Raw genomic sequence first — 24,131 nt, forward strand, 5'->3', positions numbered from 1 at the left:
AGGCCCCAAATATAAAAATCCAGCACCATTTGACATTTATAGGAAAATTATATATAAAGGTGGGTCGGTTGGTGTCCAGGATGCAGATAAATATCAATTAGAAATTCTCTCTCAGTTGTCTGACAAAAGTTGATTGAAAGTTGACCACTGACCCTAGTAGGTGTGTGTGTTAGAAGTTTGGATGACCACAGATGAACATGATTTCTTGTATTGTACAGCACCCTGTCCGTTCTGTATTGTACACATTGCCTAACATACACAAATCACTGCATGACCCTCCAGGTCGTCTCATAGTAGCACAGACTTACTCATTATTGATTCCCCTGTCAAAGTTTTATATCCGTGCCCTATCAGCATTCATTAAAGATTCTACTAATTTTATGCATAATGTTTCATGTCTTACTGATTTACCAGATAATGTTCTTTTAGTGACGTTTGGTATTGCTAGTCTTTACACAAATATACCAAATGATGTCGATATGGAGACTTAACTCTTCTATCTTCAGAACTGAGACGACAGCCGTTCCACCTAATCCGTTTCTCATTGATTTAGCGACTCTTAGCCAATATGATTTCAATGGAGATTTTCTATTTACATGTTTATGGGACGAGTACGGTTTCTATCTGTGTGTCTAATACTGCCTATCTGTTGTTTTTTCTAGATAAATTTGCCCAAAATGTTTAAATGGTGTATACATTTTGATGATGAATTGTGTCTGTATCAAGGTGACACTGAGGAAGTGCACAAGGTTCTCACTCTTGAATATCTTTACCACTAATCTGAAATTCGCAATGGCTTACAGTGAGGAAAAGGTTAATTCTCTACATATGTGGGTGATAAAATAACTAGGCAATCACACATACTGTGCAAATGTATATACATTTACAGTCACATAGCGACATGGAATGAAATACAAAAATAATTGGTCTGAATAATACAGAAAAATAATCGAAACTCAGACGAACCGAAGAAAATCCCATTGGTGTGGTGTGCCCAAGTCAAGACTTTCAAATAAAGTTTGATTGCTGTTTGCAAATCATTTTTGTAACCTTCATTTATACATCCTGTGATCCAAATTATAACATAACCCCCTCTTTACCCCTCCCATTTATGTGAAAATACATGTACATATTCACATTGACATATATAAACATTCTTCTGTACATATACATCCATAATTGTAGGGACAATATGTGGCTGTAGTTGTGATTTCGCGTTCTATTAGAACGAGAGCTTCTACAAAACAATGAAAGCCAACAGTTTAGATATTATATATTTAGATTGTGCAGATATTTCTGTCTCATTACTACCATTTCTTTAGCTGCTGTTTTTTTGTTTTTGTTTTTTTGATGGATTGATAAAGCAAGAGAAAAATCATCATTCAATAAGATATTATTTGGAAGGTAGAGTATACTTATATCCATTATATTTGAGAAGGCTCTTGTTACTTCTGTCCAGAAGGTATTAACACAACCTGTGTATGTATGTTCCTATTTCATTTTGTGAACATAAACATACAGGGCTTGTGGTCAATCTTTATGGGCAACATTTTCTAGGGATAAATAAAACCTATGAACCATAATTCATCAACTGGTGATTACAATTACATGAAGTCAGTGTGATATTATTCTAATTTCTTCTACGATCTATGTTCTGTTCAGTGGTGGACAAAGTATTCAGAACCTTTTCTTAAGTAAAAGTACTAATATGATGGTAGGAGCTAGTATTAAAAGGAAAGTTAATAGAATTAATTAGACTGTGTGGTTCGTATATGTGCCCCGCCCCTATGTGGCCGACCATGGCATTGAATTGTTGTTAAATTGGTCCCTGATGACATCGTGGTCGTTAGTACCAGCTGCGCATAGTCATGCAGTTTCAGGATGCCAAGAGCATAAATGCTTTTTCAACGGGTTAAATAAGTTACTAGTTCACTAAACAACTGAACTGTTCAACGTGAAAAGTGAATATTAAAAAATATATATAATTTTTTTTCTAATCAACCAAACAGTTTGTAACCCCCCCTGCAGTACCTCCACGGACCCCCTAGGGGTCGCGGTCCCCCTGTTACCTCTGGTTTAATGGATTAAAGGAAGGAAGCTTGTCATGTCCCGTCAGATTATTTAATGTTATGTCATGCATTTATGTTATAGTTTAGTTCATGTTCAGTGTTTAGTGTCTCTCAGGTCACGTTATGTTAAGTTACCGTCACTCTTGTCTAGTGTCGTCTTGCACTTCCTGTTTTGTTTTGAAACTTTCCTTTCCCTCTCGTTCCAGGTCACTTAACTTCCTGCCTTTGTGTGTTTTCTCGCTTCTGTTATCGTCTGCCTCGCCCCTGATTGTTGTCACCTGTGTTACCTCATGTGTAAATAGTCCTGTATCCCCTTGTCTTGTGCCAGTTCATCTTGTAAACCTAATCAAGTGTATGTTTTTTGTTAACGGGTAATTTTTTGATTAAAAGATCTTTTTGTTTGAACGTCACTTTTTGAGTTGTGTATTTTGGATCCTGTGTTTGACAATGAAAAGTTCTACATTCAAAACCTTACTTAAGTAAAAGTATGTAAGTATTAACAGCTAAATATACTTAACCTTTGTGACTCACTTTAATAAAATTGTTAGAGGACAAAAATGTCCGCCATAAAAATATTATATATTAATATTATTTTCTACTTTCACTGAGTTAAATCTTTAAACCAACTTTAGTCCTGAACATAACTGTAGTGAGTTCACTGTAAGTTGCTGTGGATAAGACGTCTGCTAAATTACTAATGTAATGTAATGTCACAGTTTTTTTAAATGAAAAAACCCACAAAAATTGAATTCTTTCCTGTACACTTACTGCCAGGCAGAAATTTAATTTTTAATTTTTTCACAGTCTGGTATATGCCAATGATTAGAAGAAACATTGATTTTAAAGTATTTACGTTTTTTGTGCAGTGTCATATTTTCTTAAAAACTCCTTAGAGGTAAAACATGTCCCCTTCCTAAAACGGCTAAACTCCTTAGAGGTAAAACATGTCCCCTTCCTAAAACGGCTATAAAATACTTTAAATTAACATAATTTTCCACTTTCAATGCATTACATATTTTAACCAACTTCAGTCGAAGCGAAGATTGTGAAGCATTTCAAATATTGATTAGAATTTTCGGGAGATCTTAGTTTTGGTCTAAAGCAGTGGTTCTCAGTGGGCCAGTGCCCCCCTATCCATTATCCAGGTCCCTGTCATTCATCATGCTTGCAGTCTCTGGCTGCTTGAATTGTGGATTCAAGTACATTTGCTTGTGTGTTTTCTTCGTATTAACTCTTACTGGTTTTTGTGCTACAGGATCCCTGGCTTCCTGTCCACATGCCTGCCTGTTACCTGCTACCCACTACACCCTCTGACTCCACGAGCTGGATGTTCTCCGTCCTCCGTCCCCTTTCCCTGGAAACCCCTTTAATAAACCTCCTACCTATTGCTCCAAGTTTGTGTTCTGCGTTTGGGTCCTTCCCTTGTTGAACAAGTGATAAAATTAATATAATCAATATGTAATATGAATTATAAATACTAAGGATAATAATTAGAATAACACAAACAGCATAATAATCAACATTAGAATTCAGGGGAGACAAAAAGGAAGCGTACATGTTATTTGATGGGGGGCGGTAAGGGACCTGGATAATGGATAGGGGGGCGCTGGCCCAAAAAAGGTTGAGAACCACTGGTCTATCCTATTAAATAAATCAGAATTGCCATTGTGCTGATTTCATGGGTTTTCCCCGTTTGTATGATATCATAACTTGATGCCATTTTGTTTCCCATTGGGCTAAATTTCCAATTTGTTGCCATTTACAAATCGAATGGCTTACAATTTGTCACGGGGTGGTAAAGGGGAGGACCCAAATGCAGACGAGAGGGTTTAACAAAGTAGAGCTTTATTCTGTAAACTGAACGGAACAAACCAGGGAAGACAAGAGGAAGACACGAGGAAACATACCAGGTAACATCAATGAACAAGTGTGAAGAACCGACAAGGAACAATGAGCCAGGCAGGGATATATACACACAGACACTAAACGAGGGAACGAGACACAGCTGGGGGAGAAAGGCAAAGACACAAGGGCAGGGTGAATGGACACAGGAGGATCAAAGCAACAATCCCAGAGGGAGGGAAAACACACAGACAGGAAGTACAACTAGACATGACACAAGGGGAGTGAACTTTACAAAATAAAACAGGAAACACAAAGTCAGAATTGTGACACAATTGGTCGAAATTGAGTGCTACAATACATATTTGATAAATAATATAATATGTATTTCTAATTGAAACCATTGTATCTTTATTTCCTCTTCAAACCATTTTTGCAATGGACAGAGCATAAAGGATATACAATACAATTAGACCTCCTGATCTGTTACTGTGCTGGAGTATTGTAGGTCTAATCCTTGGTTTTTGTCTCTTCCGTCAAATTGGCCCGCAGAAAATTCTAAAGGTATAATGGAATATGGCCCAGATAGAAACTTGAGCTTGAATGTATTGTACTTCTTAGTTCTAACACAGAAACACAGTTTTGACTTGTCAGTTAATATAAAACATCAAGTGTCAGATAAAGTTTGTGCTTTAGATTTGTACTCGATTGCATGTGATGAGAGCACAGATGCGACAGACACCGCACAGCTGTTAATTTTTTATGCAGGGAGTTGACGAAAACTTTGTGTTACGGAAGAGCTGCTTGGTCTTAGGACTCTAAAGGCCACACCATAATTTGAGCACGAGGACTTTACCACAGAGAATTATAAACTTTCCTGTCTGATGTCGATGCTGAATACGGGGACGCACTCCACCGTGCTGATGTGCTCTGGCTGAGTCGTGGCTCCATGCTGCAGCGGTTTTATTCCCTGAGATCAGAAATCGATCTGTTTTTGATAGAGAAGGACCGACCTCTTCATGAGCTCAGTGACCCTCCATGTTTGGCAGACCTGGCATTTTTAGTTGATCTTACTGGTCATCTCAACACTGAACAAGAGCCTACTGCGCACATGAAAGTATTCTGTGTGAAGCTCCGTCTCTTTGAGACACAACTACGTAACTTCAATGTTGCGCACTTCCCCACTCAAATATGTGAGCAAACATTTTCTGTTAACTCTGAACAAAAGCAGATTGAGAACCAAAATGAGCAACAGCCATCTCTGTGATGTCCTTCATATCTCAACCACCAAACTTATTCCTGACCTGCAGCATCCTTCAGTCCAAAGCGCAGTATCACTGCTCCCACTGAGTGCAACGCTGTTCCCATTATAGGAGAGTTAAAACATATATTACATAGTATTCATGTTAATAAGCTCAATTTTCAATAAATTCAGTTAATTAAAGTTGATAACATTTTCTAACTAACGTTAGTTGATGTGTTGACAAGCCCAATAACTTATTTGTTTAACAAGCTTGAGATATAGCCATCCCCATTTCCCCTCATCCCCCCCCCCCACCCCTTGATTATTTGTTTTTAGGCAATATACCTCAAAACTATGAGTGGCTCAGCCCTTCGTATATTTTTCTGTATGTGGCCCTCAGTAGAAAAGGTTTGGACACCCCTGATCTAAATCCTCTGTAATCGATTTAGAAAGCTTTTTATTATTCTTTGTCACAAGTTTGTCCAAAGAAGAATAGATTTTGATTCCCAAATATTTAAAATGTTAAACTAATGATATAACTGAGTACAGATTTCTGTTGGTAGCATTCTTTGCTGCAATCAGGGGAAGAAGGCTTTCCCAAACGAATCTTATAACTAGATATTGATCCAAATTCTTTAAGAATATTTTAGAAGAGAGGTCGGTACATGATCGAGATGTAATAACAAAAGAATACGCATATAACAATGTCTTATGAATGTCTTATGAACACACTGCTATCCCCTTTACTTCTTGGGAATTCCATATTTTTTCTAACAGTTCTGAGAATAGGGCCAACAGTAGTGCCGAGGCTGGGCATACCTGATGGGTACATCGCAAACTGTGGAAAACATTATTGCCTTTTTTAGTCACTGCATTAGAATATAAAGTTTTAAGCATGTTTATGAAATCTTTCCCAAATGCTGCATTGTGTACCACAGATAAGACCACTGAAGACGGTCAAAGGTTTTTCTGCGCTTACAGACAGCATTGCACATGGTGCTGATAGAGTTTTCCCTAAATATATATACTGCCATACTATTAAATTGTATGCAAAGGTTTTGGCAGTACTGCCAAAACCTTTGCATACAATTTAATATCATAATTAATAACGGATACATTTGAACATAGCTTTGGGTCTTTTCCTTTCTCATGCAAAATCGAGATGATTGCAGTGTTACCGTGTCTAAAAGCTAGCTAGCACCGCCGCTGATGCTAAAGTGAGCGAACCGTCTCGTCATACATCTAGATCAGGCGTTCAGACGCAGAATGAGTCGGTCTACCTGAGACATATTAACAACTCAATCGCTAGATGGATTGCAATGGACTGCAGGTGGTAGAGGACAGGGGGTTAATGGAGACTTTACACATGGCGTCACATGACACAACTTTTAAATATATTGTTTATTGTGCAATGAAAGATGTTATGCCAGATTTTAAATTGCACTGATGGTCTGTGTTGTCTAAGATAATTGTAGCATACAAGATATTGGAGAAAGAGTATTGAAATAAAATACATGTTGACCTTTAAGTTTATAATGCTACTCATTGATTCACTAATCTTACAAAATCCATTTGAATATTTTGAGATGCTTATCACAGCAAATATTGATATATGTAATTAATTAGATACATTTTTGTTAATCGCTTGACAGCCCTAATATATATATATATATATATATATACATATAGCGTTCTGCTGCTGAGGTAAAGTAAGGTCCCGGTCCCTACTGTACTGTACTGAAATACATTAGCTCATTAGTGGACCCCACTGAGCAAGGGTCCTGGGGTGGCCGCCCCCTCTGCCGGCCTCCCCACTTAAGATGCCCTTGGTCCCCCAAGTTGTTGCAGGTTTTCTCTGTCCACACAATGTACTCACCTTTTTTTTTTTAACCTGTTTGCATCCCTGAGTGGCGTTGCTGTCATAAAAAAGCCAATCTCTCTTCACATTATTATCTGTGAGGAACCACTTTGTAAAATCTGCTCTATCAACTTATGTGTTGTAGTTATGAGAGTTTGTAGGGAAGTAGGCTTGCAATTGTGGACACTGAGTATACAAAATGAGAAACTTGAAAATGAAGACCAAAGCTCATCAAATGTATTTAAAAAAATACCTACATTTAAAAAAACTTTGATTTCGAAAAATACCTCAAAAACTTAATTTGTGGGGTCCCAAAAATGACAACAGACATATACCATTCGACTCCAAATGCCCTGAAAATGACCTCAACTTATCTCAACTTTCAGAAAAAGTTTCAAATTATGTTGCTTGTTTTCACCAATAATATAATAATAATTCTTGTACTTAGTTAAAGTACAATCAACCCGTGGATATTCTAGAATAACCTCTGCAGAGTGCGTGTGCATAATATTGGTCTTTAAATTAGATTAGGTGAGACTTTGATATGAGCTCTGAGTTCACAGAAGGGCAGGATGCAACTGCAATGGAATATAATATATATCAATCTCCTCAAACCATTACAGTAGTCCTGAAAAAAAGTTATCTACCAAATATCCCCCCATTTTTTATTTGCAGAATATAGTTTATTACCACTTGAAGCTAAAATACAATTTTATATTATATTATTATTAACAATTAACAATGCTAAAAACCTATATGTATACAAAGGAAATGTTCATGTATCACAACATTTTCTTTAACACAGTAAGTTGTATGTATTGCAAAGTAATGGTGAACACATGCTGAAGAGAGTGTCGTTTTTAAACACAATTATCTTGAGCTACAGCAAACACGAATAAAATCTTATCAACTGGATTGAGTTTGCCAGATTGTTTTACATAAAGGAATTTATTTCACAACTACGTTTGATTACGAAGCTGCCCTGAGAAGCTGACTCCTCCATCATCTTGACACATTAACTCATAAATAAAGAATGTCTCCTTCGCCTACAGTAAGTGTACTCTTGTATAAGTAGGAAATACTAAAAATTAAAAACCTTTTTTTAAATTTAATTTCTCCCTTTTAAAAAAAGGTTTTTAATAATAATAATACATTTTATTTGGAGGCCTTTCAAGACATCCAAGGACACCTTATAAAATACAGGAGATAAAAACAGCAAATAGGGAGAGCAGACAAACAAAACCAGACATATAGTGTAGACACAAAACAAAGCGCAATCCATATATATATATATATATATATATATATATATATATATGATAAGTTTGATGATCCCCATGGTGGTGTAGAGGGGTCAGAAACAATATCATCCAGCAGTTTCATAGTCCAGGTGATGTCAAGGAGGCTACGAAACCAGCCGGGCAGAGGGGTCGAGTGTATTAGCTGTAGCCACAGACTGCAGGCTACACCCAGGCGGGGAGACCCGGGCCCAGCAGCAGGTCAGCCGGTTAGAAGGTGGGCAGGGACACAGTGACGGGGCAGCCTCCGTGTTAGCGATACACCACAGGAACAATGTTGAGCCACGGAGAACAGGCAGGATAGTCAGCAAGACAGCCTCGATCAGGCGTGTGTAGCAAGGCACGCCATATCAGAGTATCCAGCCGCAGAGAGCACAGAGGACACCTGTCAGGCCCCCACAGGTGAGCCCCTTACCGGCGAGGTTAGCTCCAGGCTACCAGTTGTCGGCATCGAAATGACGACAACTGCCGTAAGTGACTCTGATGTTTTTACAAAACAAATGAGCAGCATATAGAGATGCTTCAGCAGCAGACAACACAAGTTACAACAAAAAAAAACCAAACCAAACAAACAGAACAAACAAACAGAACACGGTGGAGGCGCGGCAGCAACTTGCCAGCGGTCCCTCCACCGTAAAATCTCAATTTTAAGATAAATGTCAAAATTCATTATTCTCTGGTCCTTTTACACATGTTGTAGGATGTGGTTATGATGAACAAAAGCACAAGAAACCCAATCACTGCTGAGAAGCCAATCAGCGCCTCCATTCCATTATACTTCTCTGGATCTGCAGACAGACAGAAAACATGCAAGCATAAGAGGACACTCACAGATTATGAACTTTAGCTTTACATATTTGCTTCATTGTGCAGAAATCTTAGAAAGCACAATAACCTTGTACTTACTGATATGATATGACTTTACAGCTGTATAGATAATGTAATACAACCTGTGTAATGTCGTTGACGTTACACATTGTTGGCAAAGTGTGTATTTTCGGAGCAAAGTCCTTTTTTCTATTGGACTATTGGGTGTTCCTACTCAACGTACAATTCATAAACCTCTGGCTTTGCGACTGTTACTTCACTCAGAACAGCTGTCAATCAAATCATCATGTCAATCAAACATTTTATATGGCCCATTTCACATCCGCTAACATGGATTCATGACTGACGCTGCAGCCAGCCACCAGGGAGCAATGGAAATGTTTTGGCTTCACTTTTGGGGAGCTATCATGTCCTCCATCTTTATGCACAGTTTATGCTCTAGAACAGGGGTGTGGAACCTTTTTCCTATCAAAGGCCATTTCAATTTTTACAAAATCCTTCTAGGGCCATACTAATTATTGAACTCATAACCTCTGCTAACAAAATTAAGACAAAGCCCATTCATTTCACCTTTCTTTCATGCCGTGCAAAAAAAGCAACTTTTTCATTCATGTATCTTTCTGTTTTATCTTTCCATGTTTTTATGTTACGCTCTGGAGAGAGCTGCTTGTTGGGCCAAACTCCGCCGAAGAGAGTTAACTTTATCCAAACGCACTCGTCCTTTCAGCTCATGCAGTTCGGCATGTTTCGTGCTGTAATGACGCTCGAGAGCCTTTTTCATCACCGCAAGAGCGTCCGCACAAACTACGCACACTGGCCTTTTACTTCCACAAAGAAATAATCGTCCATTTCTCCTGGAGAGTGCGACATTCCGCATCCAGTTTTTTCTTTTTTACACTCGCCATTTTGCGTTCGCTGATGTCAATGACAGTCTCTTTTAATATTTATGTTTTTTGACATGACGTGACCACGTGATGGCACGTTCCGCTCGTGTTGTGTTCAAGGACCCTGAGACCTTGGCCAGGAACAACGTCAGTCGCCCGTTTTATTCTATTGCTGTATAGATTTGTATTTATTTTTTTGGAGTAGATTTTTTGCATGTGTTTATGATTACGTACACGTACACGGCCCGGAGGCTGGAGGTTCCCCACCCCTGCTCTAGATCTTGGTTCAGCTGTCATGAAGATGAAGACTAACTAATTCACTAAGATTTGGAAAGGAAAAAACATTTTTATTTTAATATACCATATTTAACAAAAACATTGTTTTCACTGCTTTATAGTTTTTAAAGTATCAGATGGTGGTTGCATATTCAGACAGCTCATGGCAAAAGTTCAGTTTGGAGTCAGTCCATTTCTTTTCATTAATGGGAAAGTTTACCATTATTAAAACCAATTTGTACAAATACCATAAAATACTCCAACTCATTGGACAATCATGCACACAACATGAAGAGGCATGTGGACGCTTACTTGACATATGAGCCCAAAAAAGCAATTTAATAGGAATGAATGTGACGGCCTCTTTAAATGTGGTTAATACATTCATGGGGGAGATGGTAGCCCCCTGTCTTTGTTCAAAGATGGATAAAAATATCCACTGACTACTGGTTGATAACCTTTGACCTTTCCCAGTGGTGCTAAGATACAGTTGATTTTTCAACATTTCTTTTGTAAATAATGTAAATAATCAAATAATAAAAAAAGTTTTTTTTACTTATATCCTCCACTACTTTGTCTCTTTCAATCCTGTTGTTGTGTTACAGTCGTAAGTTTCCCTATTCCACCATAGGGATGTAACATTACTCTGCTATGTGTAGTGTTTTACTACAGCTGTCACGTGTGATGCCATAAAGATGGCATACACCACTTCAGTTTTCAGATCCTGTCTTTAGGGTGTACCATCAAAGATCTTAAGGTGTTTAATGGGTTGTGGTAAATATTTCTGGTGGTCCCTGTTGAGTTAACAGTGTCTGTCCTGATCTTATGTCAGAGCCTGGACTTGCTGCACCTCCCTCTCCCTGTCATCCTCCTCAATGATAAGATGTTATGATAACCGCTGGAGTTCATACTAGAGATCATTTTGCGATTTGTGGTAAATCACGCGACAGTAGGTGACCCAAGGACCACATTTTGCCATGAACTCTCTCTCTCACACACACACACACACACACACACACACACACACTTTCTGGCGGACTCCGTCCATACCTTTAACAGCTCTCAGCCACCCATATAATGTAAATGTAAACACTTAAAGCACACCCATGGTCAAAAAAATCCAGAGTTTCTTTAATGACGCCATGAATACCAGGCGCATGTGGCAGGGAATTCAAACCATCACTGGATACAAGGCTGCTCCACCACCCTGTGAGGACAACACAATCTTTCTCAACAACCTCAATAATCACTTTGGACGCTTTGAGGCACTAAACACAACTGCAATGAAAGCTGTCCCCCAGCATGATGAACAATCACTCGACACAGCTGATGTCCGGAGGAAGCTGAAGAAAGTTAACCCCCGGAAGGCGGTGGGCCCGGACAGTATTCCAGGACGGCTGCTCAGGGACTGTGCCGACCAGCTGGCCCATGTCCTCACGGACATCTTCAACACTTCGCTGGACCAGGCTATTGTTCCATCATGTTTCAAGTCAGCAGCCAGTGTTCCAGTGCCTAAAAAATTCCCAATCACTTGTCTGAATGATTAATGCAGTACACTGGACAAGGTTCTAACAAAAAGAGAGCTTTTTATAAAATAAAGCAAAAATAAAGTAAAAATAAAGTAAAAATACAAAGTAACAAATAAAACTGAGGAGCACGAGGAGTACAAGGAGCAGAGCATGAGGAGCACAAGGAGCAGAGCACGAGGAGCACAAAGAGACACCAACAGGGGTGACACTTAGAAGATGAACTCACCAGGAACACTGGGACAGACAGGGATATATACACACAGACACTAAACGAGGGAACGAGACACAGCTGGGAGAGAAAGGCAAATACACAGGAGGAAACTAATGAAGGGAACGAGACACACCTGGGGAGAAAGGCAGAAAACACATGGGCAGGAAGTAATACCAGACATGACACAAGGGGAAGGGAACATTTCAAAAATAAAACAGGAAACAGAAACCAAGATCATAACATAACCCCCCCCCCCCTCAAGGGACGGATCCCAGACGTCACAAAGTCACAAAAATCCAACAGGATGGGTGGAGGGGCGCCGGAGGAGGGTCTAAGGCCCGCAGGAGGCGGGGCAGGAGACCGCTCTGGAGGACGGCGAGGCGGACGGGACCACTCTGGAGGCCGTGCTGGAGGCGGGCGGAGAGCCTGGGGTGGATGCGGCTGGAGCCGTTCAGGAGGCCGGCAGAGAGGCTGGGCTGGAAGCGGGCAGAGCCGCTGGGCTGGAAGCCGGTGGCGAGGCCGGTGTGGAGGCGGTCGGAGAGCCTGGGCTGGATGCGGCTGTAGCCGTTCAGGAGGCCGGCAGAGAGGCTGGGCTGGAAGCGGGCGGAGCCGCTCCGGAGGCCAGGCTGGAAGCCGGTGGCGAGGCCGGGATGGAAGCGTACGGAGCTGCTTGGAGCTGCTTAGGAGGCCGGGCTTGGGAAGGGACCTCGAGAGGAGAGGGGAGCGAAGGGACCTCGAGAGGAGAGGGGAGCAAAGGGACCTCGAGAGGAGAGGGGAGCAAAGGGACCTCGAGAGGAGAGGGGAGCAAAGGGACCTCGAGAGGAGAGGGGAGCAAAGGGACCTCGAGAGGAGAGGGGAGCAAAGGGACATCGAGAGGGGAGGGGAGCAAAGGGACATCGAGAGAGGAGGGGAGCAAAGGGACATCGAGAGGGGAGGGGAGCAAAGGGCCATCGAGAGGGGAGGGGAGCGAAGGGACCTCCGAGGTCTGGGGAGGCGAAGGGATTACAGGGAGAACAGGGGCTGGGGTCTCGAGAGACAGGGAGCACAGGGGCTGGGGTCTTGAGGGACAGGGAGCACAGGGACTGGGGTCTCGGGGGACAGAGGGAACACAGGGGCTGGCAGCGGGAACGGAGGTCTGTGGAGGTCCAGCAGCAGAAACAGCGGTCTCTCGCGGCCCGGCAGCATGAACTTGAGGCTGTCGCGGCCCGGCAGTGGAAACAGGGGGCTGCGGTGGTCCAGCTGCAGGAACGATGAACTGGGAGCCAGAATGACGGTGGCTAGCAGGGCCAAATCTCCTCCTCAGGGACCTAGAAGCCTTTTGCACACACAGAGGTCCTTCCCGGGCTAGGCAGGTACCCAGAAATGGGTCTGGTGCTGGAGCAGGAGGAACGGTGAGCTGGCGAGTTGACTGGAAGGCAGACCGATCTACGAGGTTGAGGAAATCCCTGATCTCCTCAGGCAGAAGACTCCTCAACCAAGGCCTTTCAGCCACCTCCCCACGGGCAGGAAACAGAAACCAAGATCATAACACACACACACACACACACACACACACACACACACACACACACACACACACACACACACAAAGACTCATAAGGTGAAAACAATACCAGTGTTGCTGTCGCGGTTGGTAATTAAAATATCGTCTGTGTGAGTGGGCTTCTTGTGCAATGTCCTGATTTTGTCAGCCTAACATGAACATGTCTGAACGGCAGCTCATCATGGTGCTTTGTTCATTGGTGAACTTGGGTTGATATTATTGATGTGTTAGATGAAGCTGTAGATACTGGAGTAGTGCAGTTTTCTTAAAATACCATCTTTGTACTGGTACCAGTAGAAGTCAGTCACTGAAATTGTTTTAAAATGTTCCATGTATAAGTTTGCTTCACTGGGGGAGAAGGGTGACCCTTTGGCTAGGGATGGCTAGTAATGTAGACTAAAGAAGGCTAAGCCTTGCCTAAATTATTGGTGCCCATATTATTGTGAACCACATATATAGACTATCAGTAGACGCTTCAATTTACCAATGTTCCTTATACATATCTGTGGCAGTGGGGTGTGGTTAGGGCGCCAGCTACTGGGGAGAGACGGGAGTGTCCGTCGGAATCAGGTAATCAGGTAATCAGTCACATAATAAATGCATGGTGATGGCCTGGTTCTGTTCTCTTGCAGTAGGCTGGGTTCCAGAGGATACGGAGACCCTCCTTCAGCCACGACGCAACGCCGCAGCGCAGCCGCAGAACAGCAGAGCGCAGAGCCGCGGACGGGAGAGTTACCTGTCAGCTGTGACTGTAAAGGAACGTTACCTGTGTGAGCCGGAAGGCCAGTGGTGAATAAAGCAGTGTGTGACCCTATACCTCCTCTCTGTCTGTCCTTTTAACTGACTGTGGATAAGAGTCGTCCACAGTCTCATATGCAGGCTACTGCTACTGGTACGATAGGTTGTTTTGTCTAGAAACTCCAAATATCAGCCTGTAATAACATAAGCCGACAGTTTTATAATCAAAGAATACATTTATTAATCAGAGCATTCATAAGGAGGTAGACCTATCAGAGAAATAAATATATTTTGAATTTATGAAAATTTTTCGAGGGAGACTTGTAGAAACAGCTGTTGCAGCATGTCGTATGTGGCGCACACACCTACTCACAAGAAAAGCGCTGTCCATTGTTTAAAACAACATTTTGTCACTCTCTGAACGAGCTGCATTAATATTGTAAGCTAACATTGCAAGCTGAAAGTATGCTACTTTTGAAGTTCTGTCATGTGTTGTGTGCCTCGGGTCAGCTACAGCTGACATGCAGCTGAGCTAGGAGGAGTTTTGTATGTTCCATAGCAACGTTTGGCGGTTCCCATCGTTTTAGCTCAGCTACAGTATTTTGTAAATCCACAGATTCCGTGCTGACTATGATTTGGATTGTGATTGTTTGTTTGTGCTTGTTGTCATGTACTTTGTGTATGCATTTAATTTGTTAATTCTAAATTCACGTAATTCTTTGTGTTTGTGTTGTTGTATAATGCTAAACATTTAGTAACATGCTTTCAATTATGTAACGTAAGCATATTAGCACCTGCAAGAAACAATCCAGTTCCTGTCGCTGCACATTCTTGTTGGTCAACCTGTGCATAGAATTGCTGTTATTAACATAATTTATTTATTTATTTATAACCTTTATTTAACCAGGATATGGCCTCATTGAGATTAAAAATCTCTTTTTCAAGAGTGTCCTGGCCAAGATAGGCAGCAGCACAGTTACAGACAAAAAAAACAATCATTTATACACTTACTGTTGATGTCTCCTCCTGTGTTATTCTTGGGAACCAGCATGTGTTTGGTATTGTCCAGGTGTCCATCATTGATCTCCGGGTTTATCCCCAATAGATGGCACATCAGAGGGTACACGTCAACCAGGTCAAGGGGATCTACAATCTTGTTTTTCCGAAAGTCAGGCCCCACCACCCTGAAGAATGCTTTCATGTCCATAACTTCGTTATCAAAGCCATGCTCTCCTTTGGTATAGTGCACAGGTAAGAACTATATGGACAAAGAAATCAGAAGTTTCATGAGAAACATAGTTGATAATTTAAGGGCTTTACTGATAGAATATAATAAAGAAACTGATGGGATAGGTGAGAGAGAAGGGGGTGACGAGCAACAAATATCGGCAGGCGGATTCGATCCGGGACATTTTGATTAAGTAGTACATGTGTCTTATACAACTGGTTACACCTAATGCTTATGCAATACCTTTTAATTTAGATGCAGTGGTAAAGGACAATCAAGTCATCCACATGAAAGTACATCTGTCCTTTACATTTGTGTGAATGTGACCTTTAAACAAGCAGGGACTGTGGGCAAGCGCATGTAAACTGGAAGTTGAAGAGCAAATCTGACTGTTCAACCCTCCTAGCACACAAAGAGTTTTAAACATACATAGTTCCTCAAATCTCAAATACACAGTTTGATCTCTCACCCCACTGAATGTGTGAATATCTGAAATTCTGCATTCTCTCACCCCATTGACAATGTATCCAGGGTCAGCTATGAGGATGATGGGCAAGATCCGAGGATGGTTACTGTAGTGCAGTCTAGCTGGCATCTCCTCCTTTTTATACACATGAAGATGAGGGTGGCTTCCTTTCAGAGCCTCGTAGACCTTTTCCAGCATCCCCTCTTTAGGAAGCAACATCCCAACAGGGCCATAATCCAACAGTTGGAACTGGATATCCTTGAAGCTGAAGCCAGGGATTTTAGAGAGGATGATCTTCTCAACTAGTCCATCCTGTAGAACTGTAGACATCCCGTGGTCAGCAGTGATGATAATGTTGAGCTTGTCAGTAAGGCCATAGTCTTGGATCTTGTCCCGGATGTAGCCGACAGTACGATCTACTTGCTGGACCATCTCACGACGTTTCGGGGAATCTGGTCCATATTTGTGCCCAGTCAAATCTGGTTCTCCAAAGTACAAGGAGACAAAGTCCTGATCCTTTTGGTGGAACCACTCTCCAATCACCTTGTTGATGTTTAGCTTCCAATCTGTCTCATTTGAATGATCATAGAAACGAGGTTCAACTTGTCTTACCCCCACAGTCTCCCCTTTGTAGGTGGCTGCTGTGCCAGGGAAGTGCAGAGAACCTGCTTTTAGACCCTGGAAGAATATAAAACAAATGTTCAATAATTTAAACAAAAATACTGTGGTAATTGTGACTTTTCCATAGAATGGGATACTATAGATAGATAATACAGAAAATATTTGAGGTAGGAAAGTAGAAAACAGATAGATGGATCTAAATAACCTGTCTCTGTGCTGTTATCCAAATGGGTAAGCTGCCGTTGTTCCAGTAGGAATCAACAAACTGAGTCATGTAGTACTGCTTCTTCTCCTGAGTGATAGTGTTAAACCAAATGTTGTGGATTACTCCGTGATTCTCGACGTTACGTCCTGCGGAAAACAAAAACAACAAGTTGAAACACTGCTGCTTTAGTCTGCGTATGCGTCGCTGTGGTCTCTGAAGGACAGAATATCTGTCATAAATTGACATTTTATCCAGTTTTAAGACATAATTTTATGATGATGTACGTGCTTTAACCTGGTATACAATTTTTAGTCATTGTGAATTTTTAACTCCATCACGTGTTTTATATCTGACCTTCTCGTCCTGAATCCACTGGTCTACCAATAAAGTTAAAACACCTTGATACTGTTGACCCATCTTTTGGTTTCCTCACAGTATGGATATTGAGCTATTGGACTCAATATACCATGATCCTTTGTGTCTAGACCCTCCTTCACTTCCTGCAAACTGATGTCACTTTTTAACACAGCCATGTCTTCTCTCTCTTTCTTCCGCAGCTCCCCTCCTCTATGGACCTTCTTTGCCCCACGCGGTTCCCAACCGCATTGCGGCTAGTTTTGTGTAATCTGTTGTACATAGCTAATGGGTAATCTTAGGTTGTGTTGCCAGGAGTCGCATGCACACTAACATCTTCTTAACCCAGCACCATTATCAAACACATTACAATCGCACATTAATCATTTCCCCTTTTAACACAGCGACACACACAGAAATAAGGGCTCAAAGCTCTCGCTTCATATGTCCCATTTGTTCTACACGCGTATCTACACACGTACGCAGAGCACGTAGAGACGGTCACAGGACCGCCTCCATATTCTTTTTGGCGCGCCCCGACAGGCGCACACACTTTCTCTCTTGCACATACACACACTCTCCCATTTGTGTATATATTTTTGCAATATTCTCCTATCCTACTCTTAATTCGACTCAGTCTGTCATCATCATGTCTAATTAGGCCTTAAATCCAAACTTAAAACTCATCTTATTGCCTTAACTTTCAGCTAGCGGCTTATTTTTGAGTACTTTCTACCTGTTGCCACTATCTTTCTGGCATGTCAGGCTGAATCTGAATGTATGATTTAAGCCTAGTATTATGGTTTATGTTTGTCTTGCTGTCGAGAATACTGTAAACTTTCTGAAAGCCACAGCACCTCTCTATCTCTCTGTTTGTGTCCTACAAGCACAGCTGTGTGTCTATCAATCTCTGTCTGTCTTACCCTCTCTCTCTCTCTCTCGCTTCCTCTCGCTTCCTCTCTCTGTCTCTGACCCTCTCCCTAGTTTCACCTCCTTGTCCTCCCATCTTGACAGATCCGCAGTGTTAGAAATGTCTAAATTCAGAGTAAGGGTCACGGCCTGAAAACAAAAATCGTCAATTTGTTTTAATTAAGAGTTCCCCCACTGGCTTTTTGCAAGAAGGTACAGAACAACTAAAGCATAATGTGTGGTGACTTTAAACTGGTTCTGAAGGATAAATTATGCATTATTTCATGATGGACAGATTAGCTTTTATCCACCCATTTTAACCTATTATTGAGAACTGCCAAGACTAACAGGAGAGACCTTCTTTCTCCAAGTAGACTCCTTAAGCTCCTTCAGGCAATCCCACCAAGTTCATGGGCATACTTAAAAGTGTAAATCCCCCTAAGCATGTTCCAGGTCTCCCCTAGGTGCCTTGTACCCATCCATGAAGCAATATCCAGTTGCCTATACTGGTTTCTTACAATGAGGTGCCCAGTCACCTTGTGGAGAAACCACATTTTGGACCCATACTAATAACAGCCCACATTACTCACATTACTGCATCATATTTTGCTTTCACTGATAATGTACATTTTATTACTCAAATGTTCTATACAATTATAATAAAAGCAAAAAGTAAATACTGATGTGTTCAACATGTATCTAAACTCAGAACTCACCATTTTTAAATGATATACTCTATGTAAGTTGAATTTACAAATTTGAAGTGGCAAATTGTACAGCTAATAAGTATTTTTACAAAACAGTTCATTTAGCTGACACTTTTGTCCAAAGCGACATACAATAAGTGCAAACAATCATGAGGAAATAACTCAGGAAACAAGTGCAGAACAATAACTTCAAAAAAGCAAAACAAAGGTGCAACATAAAGAAACACTAAAATGAAATTTTAACCATTAAAATTAAAAATTTTAATTTAATTTTGGGTGAGGTGCAGTTGAAACAGATGAGTTTTCAGTCTGCGACGGAAGGTGTGAGGACTGTCTGCTGACCTGACATTAATGGGGAGGTCGTTCCACCATTGTGGCGAACAGGTGATGCTTCGGCTGCTGTCCGTGTGGTGCTGATCAGATTTGGGTTTGCATGATGGGAGTTGCCTGGTGACATCAATTGTCTGCTTTGCAATTGTCTGGAGTGGTTGTCTGCATGCCCTCTCTGAGAACCATCACCCTATCGTGGTGGAGGGGTTTGTGGGTCCCTATGAACCTGAGAGCTGTGTTGTCTGGAGCCTAGTGCTCCTGGTAGGGTCTCCCAAGGCAAATTGGTCTCAGGCGAGGGGCCAGACTAAGAATGGTTCAAAAACGAATTCATGAAAAAAAGAGAAAGGAAAGGCGAGACCCTGCCCGGAGGAAGCCCGGGGCCCCCGTCTGGAGCCAGGCCCAGAGGGAGGGCCCGACAGCGAGCGCCTGGTGGCCGGGTTTGCCACGGAGCCCGGTCGGGCACAGCCCGAAGAAGCTACGTGGTGCCTCCCATCCATCCATCCTGTGGGCCCACCACTCATGGGAAAAACCGCTGGGGTCGGGTGCGCTGTCACACGGGTGGCAGTGATGGTCAGGGACCTCGACGGACCAGACCCGGGCAGCAGAGGCTGGCTCTGGGGACGTGGAATATCACCTCTCTCTCTCTGCGGGAGGTGGATTGCTACCAGTTCTACCGGATCTGGTGGGGCTTACCTCCACGCACAGTCTTGGCTCTGGAACCGTACTCCTGGATAGGGGTTGGACTCTATTCTTATCCGGAGTTGCCCAAGGTGTGAGGTGTCGGGCCGGGGTGGGGATATTCACCAGCCCCCGGCTGAGCGCCGCTACGTTGGAGTTTACCCCGGTGGACGAGAGGGTCGCCTCCCTACGCCTTCGGGTTATGGGGGGGAAAACTCTGACTGTTATTTGTGCCAATGCCCCAAACCGCAGTTCGGAGTATTCAGCCTTCTTGGAGACCCTTCTTGGAGCCCTGCAGGGGGCTCCAGTAGGGGACTCCGTAGTCTTGATGGGAGACTTCAACGCACACGTGGGAAACGATGGAGACACCTGGAGAGGCGTGATTGGGAGGAAGGGCCTCCCTGATCTAAACCCGAACGGTTGTTTGTTGTTGGACTTCTGTGCTAGTCATGGAATGGTCATAACAAACACCATGTTCGAACATAAGGATGCTCATAAGTGCACGTGGTACCAGAGCACCCTAGGCCAAAGGTCAATGATTGATTTTGTAATCGTATCATCTGATCTGAGGCCGCATGTTTTGGACACTCGGGTGAAGAGAGGGGCGGAGCTGTCGACTGATCACCTTCTGGTGGTGAGTTGGATCAAGGGATGGGGGAAGACTCTGGACAGACCTGGTAAACCCAAACGGGTAGTACGGGTGAATTGGGAACGTCTGGAGGAAGCCCCTGTCCTGGGGATCTTTAACTCACACCTCCGAGCTTTTCAGACATCCCTGTGGAGGTTGGGGGCATTGAACCTGAGTGGGTGCTGTTCAAAACCTCTATTGCTGAAGCTGCGGTGATGAGCTGTGGTCTCAAGGTCTTAGGTGCCTCAAGGGGCGGTAACCCTCGGTGGTCAGGGAAGCTGTCCGACTGAAGAACGAGTCCTTCCGGGTTATTTTATCCGGGAGGACTCCGGAAACAGTGGCAGGGTACAGAGGCAAAGCAGCGGGTGTGGGAGAAGTTTGGAGAAGCTATGGAAAAGAACTTTGGGTCGGCACCAAGGTGCTTTTGGAGAACCATCCGGCACCTGAGGAGGGGGAAGCGGGGAACCATCCAAGCTGTGTACAGCAAGGGTGGGACCCTGCTGACTTTGACTGAGAAGGTTATCGGGCGGTGGAAGGAGCACTTTGAGGAACTCCTGATTCCGACTAACACGCCCTCTACGGTAGAGGCAAAGCTGGAAGCTGATGGGGGATCATCGTCAATTTCCCTGATGGAAGTCACTGGGGTAGTCAAACAACTCCACAGTGGCAAAGCCGCAGGGGTTGATGAGATCCGTCCAGAAATTCTGGTTTCTTGGTTGACACGCCTCGTCTACATTGCGTGGAAGTCTGGGACAGTGCCTAGGGATTGGCAGACCGGGGTGGTGGTTCCCCTATTTAAAAAGGGGGACCAGAGAGTGTGTGCCAACTACAGGGGTATCACACTTCTCAGCCTCCCTGGTAAAGTCTACTCCAAGGTACTGGAAAGGAGGGTTCGGCCGGTAGTCGAACCTCTGATTGAAGAGGAACAATGCGGATTCCGTCCTGGTCGTGGAACAACGGACCAACTCTTTACTCTCGCAAGGATCCTGGAGGGGGCCTGGGAGTACGCCCATCTGTTTTGTGCATCTACATGTGTTTTGTGGATCTGGAGAAGGCGTATGACCGGGTCCCCCGGGTGATACTGTGGGAGGTGCTGCAGGAGTATGGGGTGAGGGGGTCACTTTTGAGGGCCATCAAATCCCTGTACGCCCAAAGTGTCCGGATACTCGCAGTAAGTCGGACTCGTTTCCAGTGAATGTTGGCCTCACCAATCCTGTTCGTGATTTTCATGGATAGGATATCAAGGCGTAGTCGTGGAGGAGAGGGGTTGCAGTTCGGTGACCTGAGGCTCTTTGCAGATGATGTGGTCCTTATGGCATCATCGGTCTGTGACCTTCAACAGTCACTGGATCGGTTCGCAGCCGAGTGTGAAGTGATTGGGATGAGGATCAGCACCTCAAAATCTGAGGCCATAGCTCTCAGCAGGAAACCGGTGGATTGCCTACTCCGGGTAGGGAATGAGCCATTACCCCAAGTGAAGGAGTTCAAGTACCTCGGGATCATGTTCGCGAGTGAGGGAGAGATTGGCTGGAGAATCGGAGCAGCGGGGGCGGTATTACAGTCACTTTACCGCACCGTTGTGCCAAAAAGAGAGCTGAGCCAGAAGGCAAAACTCTTAATATACCGGTCGATCTTCATTCCTACCCTCACCTATGGTCATGAAGGCTGGGTCATGACCGAAAAAACAAAATGGGTTTTCTCAGACAGGTGGGTTAGGGTTAGGCGTCTCCCTTGGAGATAGGGTGAGAAGCTCAGCCATCCGTGAGAGACTCGGATTAGAGCCGCTGCTCCTTTACGTTGAAAGGAGCCAGTTGAGGTGGTTCGGGCATCTAGTAAGGATGCCACCTGGGCGCCTCCCTAAGGAGGTGTTCCAGGCATGTCCAGCTGGGAGGAGACCCCGGGGAAGACCCAGGACTCGGTAGAGAGATTATATCTCCTCACTGGCCTGGGAACGCCTCAGGATCCCCCAGTCAGAGCTGGAGGATGTGGTCTGGAAAAGGGAAGAGACCCGATCCTGGATAAGCGGTGGACGATGGATGTATGGATGGTTGTCTGCATGCGCAAGCCTCAGCTCAAGTTTGGTTTGTGTGCCCAGGAAATGTTTTTGCACCGTGGCACCTTGGTACCTCAAAACTGCTTCACTTCTCTACGCACCTTGCAACTAAGTGAACTTCTATTTTTTACAAGAAATTTCTGAAATCTCTGAAAATGGTCAACAAACTGACAGGAGACTGAGCCTGAAATACAGGGCAATTGGGAGCATGTGGAGCTGAGGCAATCACTCTGGAATCAGAAACATTTGAAGCCCTCAAATTATTGATCAATCCCAGGCTTGGTTTCAGGACTATTCTGGAGATAAACTTTGGTTTGTTATATATTTTATTGTAAAAAACAACAACAATTAAACAAAAGCATCTTTTAAACTTTTTGAAAATCTTCAAGAATTAATCTAGAATTCAAGTTGACATAATGCTATAGTTGTTTGACAGTAGACAGTTTAACTATCCAGTCGGTGAGTATACAGAATGTATTGATAAAATTAGTTATTGTTCATTTAAATACCAAACTCATTTCAGTCATTTGATAAATCTGGGGTGATTGGGAACCGTGGAAATTTTAAAGCCCTCAGCTATTGCTTTTACCTGTCAGCATTGTGAAGTGAGAAGGGCTGGTAATGGTGAGAAATGGTGGAGTAACATAGACTGCCTTCACCCCATCCTGGGCCATCTTATCCAGGTAGGGGGTTTCAACATCTTGGTCGTAGTCCCAGCGGAAGCCGTCAAAGGAAATGAGCAGCAGCTTGTTTCTGGCGGACCCAGTGAAAACTGGCTGCAGCCCAGACTTCCATGGTGGGGCAGCATCACAAGGAGAGCTGGCAGTGAGGCAGAGGACAGCAAGGCAGAGCAGCAGCATGACTGAATATTTATACCTTGTATTAATTGAAAATCCACTGGTTTCCACTGGTTATGTAGACTTTTTTTAGCTGTGTCGGCTTTGTCTCCAAATCATTTATTTCATCTGACCACTACAACCATCAATGTCCGAAAATAACTTATTGTTCCTCTATTCTTACTCCAGTATGACTGGCATTATCCTGAAGCAAATATAAGAGACTGTATGGCGCAATGTTAGTGTTATGTTACACCCCTTATCAATGCTTGTATTATTGGGCAGCCCTTATCTACCCATAAACATATGTTTATCCGGGAAATGCAGTGATATGATAAAGTGAATGTGTGTCTGTGAAAAAGAGATAGAGATGGCTGAGAATAATTCTCAACACTTTGACACAGGTGAGATGGGGAAATATTGAACACAAACCAAAAAGCTGTTCCCTTAAAGTTCCTTTTATTAGTTGTATCTTGAATGTATTACTTTTTTTTTTTACATAAAACAGAGGTACACATATGTTACTACAATGTATCTTAATATTAAACATCTCAAGTGCACAGTTTTCCTTTTTGCAGAAATCTACATTAATTTCAACTTAGAGATGAAGTGATTCTCCACTATTCACATACATATGTACTTGAACTGGTTGTCTGTTGTCTTTCAATATCACTTTGTATACTCACTGCACACCTTCAACCTTTGAATCTGCCCAGTACAATCAGCAGTCAGCCAAAGAGTAGACCCACCAAAATGCTTTACAGTAAATACTTCCATTAATTGGCACTTAAGTCATA

The 24,131-nt window shown here is 43.0% G+C and overlaps 1 protein-coding gene across 1 annotated transcript; it reads right to left on the bottom strand.

The window, feature by feature from the left end:
• Window positions 1-8,979: 8,979 nt before the first annotated feature.
• LOC115024814 (ectonucleotide pyrophosphatase/phosphodiesterase family member 7-like) lies at window positions 8,980-23,358 on the bottom strand. Its single transcript, XM_029456670.1, has 5 exons — window positions 23,088-23,358; window positions 16,840-16,985; window positions 16,059-16,691; window positions 15,331-15,577; window positions 8,980-9,092 (listed from the first exon to the last, which is right to left on the bottom strand). The coding sequence occupies exons 1-5, from the start codon at window positions 23,356-23,358 to the stop codon at window positions 8,980-8,982; spliced, it is 1,410 nt and encodes a 469-aa protein (XP_029312530.1).
• Window positions 23,359-24,131: the final 773 nt, after the last annotated feature.

This window comes from Cottoperca gobio, chromosome 19 (genome assembly GCF_900634415.1).
Source record: "Cottoperca gobio chromosome 19, fCotGob3.1, whole genome shotgun sequence".
Classification (NCBI taxonomy): domain Eukaryota; kingdom Metazoa; phylum Chordata; class Actinopteri; order Perciformes; family Bovichtidae; genus Cottoperca; species Cottoperca gobio.

What these genes read in the sequence shown, in the direction of transcription:
- LOC115024814 (XM_029456670.1), bottom strand. Translation starts at nt 23,358, where the DNA reads ATGCTGCTGCTCTGCCTTGCTGTCCTCTGCCTCACTGCCAGCTCTCCT. An exon ending in TCACTTCACAATGCTGACAG is followed by an intron (nt 16,986 to 23,087) that starts GTAAAAGCAATA and finishes TGTTTTCCGCAG; the next exon opens with GACGTAACGTCGAGAATCAC. An exon ending in CTGGATACATTGTCAATGGG is followed by an intron (nt 15,578 to 16,058) that starts GTGAGAGAATGC and finishes TTGTCCATATAG; the next exon opens with TTCTTACCTGTGCACTATAC.